Source organism: Lipotes vexillifer, unplaced genomic scaffold, assembly GCF_000442215.2.
Source record: "Lipotes vexillifer unplaced genomic scaffold, Lipotes_vexillifer_v1.1 scaffold511, whole genome shotgun sequence".
Classification (NCBI taxonomy): Eukaryota; Metazoa; Chordata; class Mammalia; order Artiodactyla; family Lipotidae; genus Lipotes; species Lipotes vexillifer.
In genome coordinates, this window is record NW_006784934.1 from 687,657 (window position 1) to 691,824 (window position 4,168).

The 4,168-nt window shown below is 48.6% G+C and overlaps 1 protein-coding gene across 1 annotated transcript in view; it reads left to right on the forward strand.

Moving 5' to 3' along the window:
- The first annotated feature begins 1,168 nt into the window (after positions 1-1,168).
- The window catches only part of LOC103083046 (3 beta-hydroxysteroid dehydrogenase/Delta 5-->4-isomerase), an 8,082-nt gene continuing 5,082 nt past the window's right edge, over positions 1,169-4,168 (forward strand). Inside the window, exons 1-2 of the mRNA XM_007457122.1 lie at positions 1,169-1,226; positions 1,351-1,582. Coding sequence (XP_007457184.1) covers positions 1,438-1,582 — 145 coding nt within the window. The 5' untranslated portion in view covers positions 1,169-1,226; positions 1,351-1,437. The remainder of the gene's footprint in view (positions 1,227-1,350; positions 1,583-4,168) is intronic.

A 4,168-nucleotide genomic window follows, 5' to 3' on the forward strand; every position in this document is an offset into this window, starting at 1 on the left:
CATCTCTGGGCACAGGCTTCTGAAGCATATAGGCATCTTCAGTTCAAGAATCTACAGAGAGTGGTTTTGCAACCAAAATCTGGGGTGAGTGAAAACATTCATAATAAAAGCTACTGTGGCCCACAGCTACAGATCTCTGCTGTTGGAGGACAGAGGGAAGAAAAAGTGCCCATCCAACTGAGAAGACATCTTGAGAAGGAAAAATGAGGCAGGCAGCTCCACGTAATCAATGGATCAGTTTATTAGATTGTAACTTACAGAGTAGGGTTTGGTAAACAATGATCCAGAGGCATTCACAGCTGCACTCAGCACTGCTGAGGGCTATCAGGACAACTTTATAACTAACCTAGGGCATGAGGGTCAGCGCTTGGAAGCAGGACGTGCATTCCTACATTAATATTTATGAAGGGGTAACTAGTCTCATGGGCACCGAGAATACGTCAGCAAAGGTTTTCATCATTGTTTGGGGACTAACAGAGCATAGAGGCCACCTGGCTCTAATAGTTATTAAACAAAATCTATTAATATCTATTACAAAGCCCTTGACGACAGAGAAGTAATTCACTGCACAGCTCTGAGTAGGGTCAGTGAAAGGACAGGAAAAACTGTAAGGGACCAAGATGGTGTTAGTTAAGCTAACAGCCATACACCTTACTGTCGTTGTACAGGTCCTAGAACTAGGTGGTTATCACCAGATAGCTTCCCTTCAACGGTGCTCTTCCTCCAGAAACCCAGAGCTCTCCAGGGGAAAATCGAAATTGAGGCTCCAGATATATTGGGTGGGAAAGAAAATTGCCTTCCATAGTGAAGGCACCCTCCACCGCCCCGCCCCGCCCCGCCCAGATGTATTTACTGCACAAAGCAGCAATTCACACTGTGCTGGGAGATTTCTCCCGGTCTAGCTTAAGTTTACAGACTGTGGATCCCAGACACTGGACACTGACCTCCACGAGTCCTGTTGAGGGTAGAACCAAGAATCTTTATCACATTGTGGCCTTGAAGCTTGCTTTCTCTTCTTGTGCTTTGGAGGAATGAGAGATACAAGTTAAAAGTTCACCACTGTTTTGATGAAGTGACCAGGGGTGAGCAATGAGTATGGAGTAAGAGCTCAAGGTGAAATGGGCTGAGTCAGAGGCAACAGCACATAAAGCTCCCTCCAGTCCTGTCTTTGGGAGATAAGGAGACCAGAACCCCGCTCTCTCATCTGGCTTGCAACAATCTAACAGGTTAGAGCTTTTTCATTTTCTTTCAGCTACTCCTGGGAGGGGGTGCATGGGATTTTTGCAAAAATGGAGTAGAAGGAACACAGTGGGGTTTTATGAGCATGTAGTCACTTGACATTTCTTTTAGGCTCTCTCCTTTGTCAACCTCTCATCCAAACTGCTCCCCAGGGTTTTCTGGTTCCTGGCAAGTGTTTCTCGGTGCCCAGGCTTGGCCATGGCAGGGTGGAGCTGCCTTGTGACGGGAGGAGGAGGGTTTCTGGGTCAGAGGATCGTCCACTTGTTGGTAGAGGAGAAGGAGCTGCAGGAGATCCGGGTGCTGGACAAAGTCTTCAGACCAGAAGTTCGGGAGGAATTTTCTAGTAAGTGAACTTGAGTCGTGGGTGTGTAGCTCCATTTTAAACCCTGCATAGGTGTGGGGAGGGGGTTCTTGTCTAGCAATTTAAGGAAAGTTGTAGTCAAATCAAGGCTAATCCCATGTTATCAGAAAGGAGATTACAGATGGGGTAATACCACGGTGTAATCACAGATGGTGTCAGGAGATGATTCTGGTCCTGACCCAGGATTAGAGAGGGTGGCTGTCGACCAGCCACTTCAGCCTCTGTTCTTCTCATCCAGAAAGTCATGTTTCAGTTTTCTCCCTTGTCAACAAGCCTTCAATGTTCTGATGATTTTTGACTTGTCATTTGCTATGTACCATCTGCAAAGGGCGAGCAAGTGCCATTAACCTGGAGACCCCACCAGCGGGTCCCCGCCCCTCTTGATTGCTCTGGTCTTTCTGTGGCTTCATTGAGCATCTCCAGTGAAGGTGAAATAGAAGGAAGAGAAGGTGAAGCGAGTGTGTGTGAGTGTGTATGTGTGTGTGTGTGTGTGTGTGTGTGTGTGTGTGTGTATGTGAGAGAGAGAGAGAGAGAATTAGAGACGGAGCAGGAGAGAGGGGAGTGCAGAGCATGCACAGGCCTGCAGCAAGGGAGCCAGAAACAGAACAAGAGGCAGCATGAGTGCGGACACGCCTCGCGTGGATTCCCTGTACATCTCTTTTTATCATTCGCCTCTCTCCTCATCATCACAAGGAAGTGACTGCAGAATCTGCTGAAGCACCTCACGTCTCTCTTTCCAGATTGCTGCCCATGGTGCCAATGCAAAAGCTTGATTTATAGTGTATTTTCCAACCTGTTTCGCCCCCCAGATCCTCAAAATAACCCTGTGAGGAAGGTAGGAGAGGGGTAACACCCATCCGGACAATGAGGAAATTGAGGTCCACAAAGGTAAAGTGACTTGCTACTCGGATTAATGGGTAGCAGAGCTTAGACTAGAGCTCCAATCATACGGCCCTAGGGCTGACTCTTGGCAAAGTGAATCTTCAGTTTCTGCCATTTCCCCCTTACGCGCCCCCAAACCAATTCGCTGTCCTCCTCCCCAGCCCCAGTGGACTGGCCGTCTACATGAAGGCCCTGGCTGCCCAGAGGACCTCTCTCCCCACACAAAGCACCCCCTCCCCAGCCCGGTCTCCTGGACCCTGCCCATCGCTGTGTTCTCCTTTCCTCTCCCCTGACCTCTGCAAACATCCTATTTCCTCTATCCTCTGCTTCAACAGCGTCTCTGATTTTTTCAAAAAAATTCACAACTAATCAACATCAACCGTTTGTAATCCCTACATCTCAGCAATATTTGCAGTCTGACAACCTGTGCCCAGAGAGGGCGATGCTCAACCTAAGAGGAACATCTCCCCAATGTGAATAAGTCAGGCGCTGTCATTGGTGGGCAGGGGCCTCTGTCAGGATAATAACAGAGACCGCTCACGGTGTTCTTTCTGTGCCAGGCACTGTGCTAAGTGTTTTACATGTGTCAACTCATTTGTTCCTCATCACAATCCTCTGGGATGGGTAACAGTGTCCTCCTTTCTTTAAAGAGGAGAATACAAGCACAGAAGAATCCAGTCCATTCAGGCTGCTGCAATAAAATACCACAGGCTGGGTAGCTAATAATCAGAAATGTATTGCTCACAGTTCTGGAGTTTGAAAGTCCAAAATCAAGGCAGGGTCAAGTCCTGGTGAGAGCTCTCTTCCGGGTTCATAGCCTACACCTTCTCACATGGTGGAAGGGGCGAGGGATGTCTCTGGGGTCTCTTCTATAAGAACACTAATCCCATTCGTGAGGGCTCTACCCTCATGACCTAATCACCACCCAGAGATCCCCCCAACTCCTAACACCATCACATTGGCATTAGGATTTCAACAAATGGATTTGAGGGGACACAAATATGCAGACGTTGCAGAGGTTAATTAACTTGTTCAAGGTCCCCAAGCTGGAAAATGGCAAAGCTGGATTTGAACCCAGGCAGTCTGGCTGCAGCGTCTGTACTCTTAACCACTAGTTTGTCTAGTAGCTTCTCTCTGGGCTTCCCTCCAATCCAGTTCACACCACGTAAGCAACTGCATATTCAGTCTAGGCAAAACACTGGCCAAGTCCATAGAGCCTTGGAGGAGGAAGCTAGGGCTCCACCGCCGAGGCATACACAGCGCCCTCTGCTGTTCTCTCTGCGGCCCTGCATACTAATGGGTAAGAGGTCTTTCCTCCCTTGACCTTGGGCTTCAGGGCATAGCAATTCCTTTGAGCCAATCTGCTGAAAGCCTTGAAAGAGAGGCAGAGTAAGGGAGGGGCAGGGCAGACGTGGGGACACAATCAGAAAATTCCACTCTGCGGCTAATTCCTCTGCCTTTCTCTCACTTCGTGGCCTTTTTGGAGTGGAAGCATTGGGGCGGAGCTAATTTTGCAGAGGCTTAAGGAGAGCAGGCTTAAGGCTCTTCCAAGTTGTAACCCAAGGAGGAAATTCTGCAGCCCTGAATTTTTCACTCTGAATTTCTCTCTCACTGTTCTCTGCCGTCCATTGCCAATTTCATTTAAATTGACGTCCTGCAAGCAAGGCTTGAAGCCAGGACGGGTGG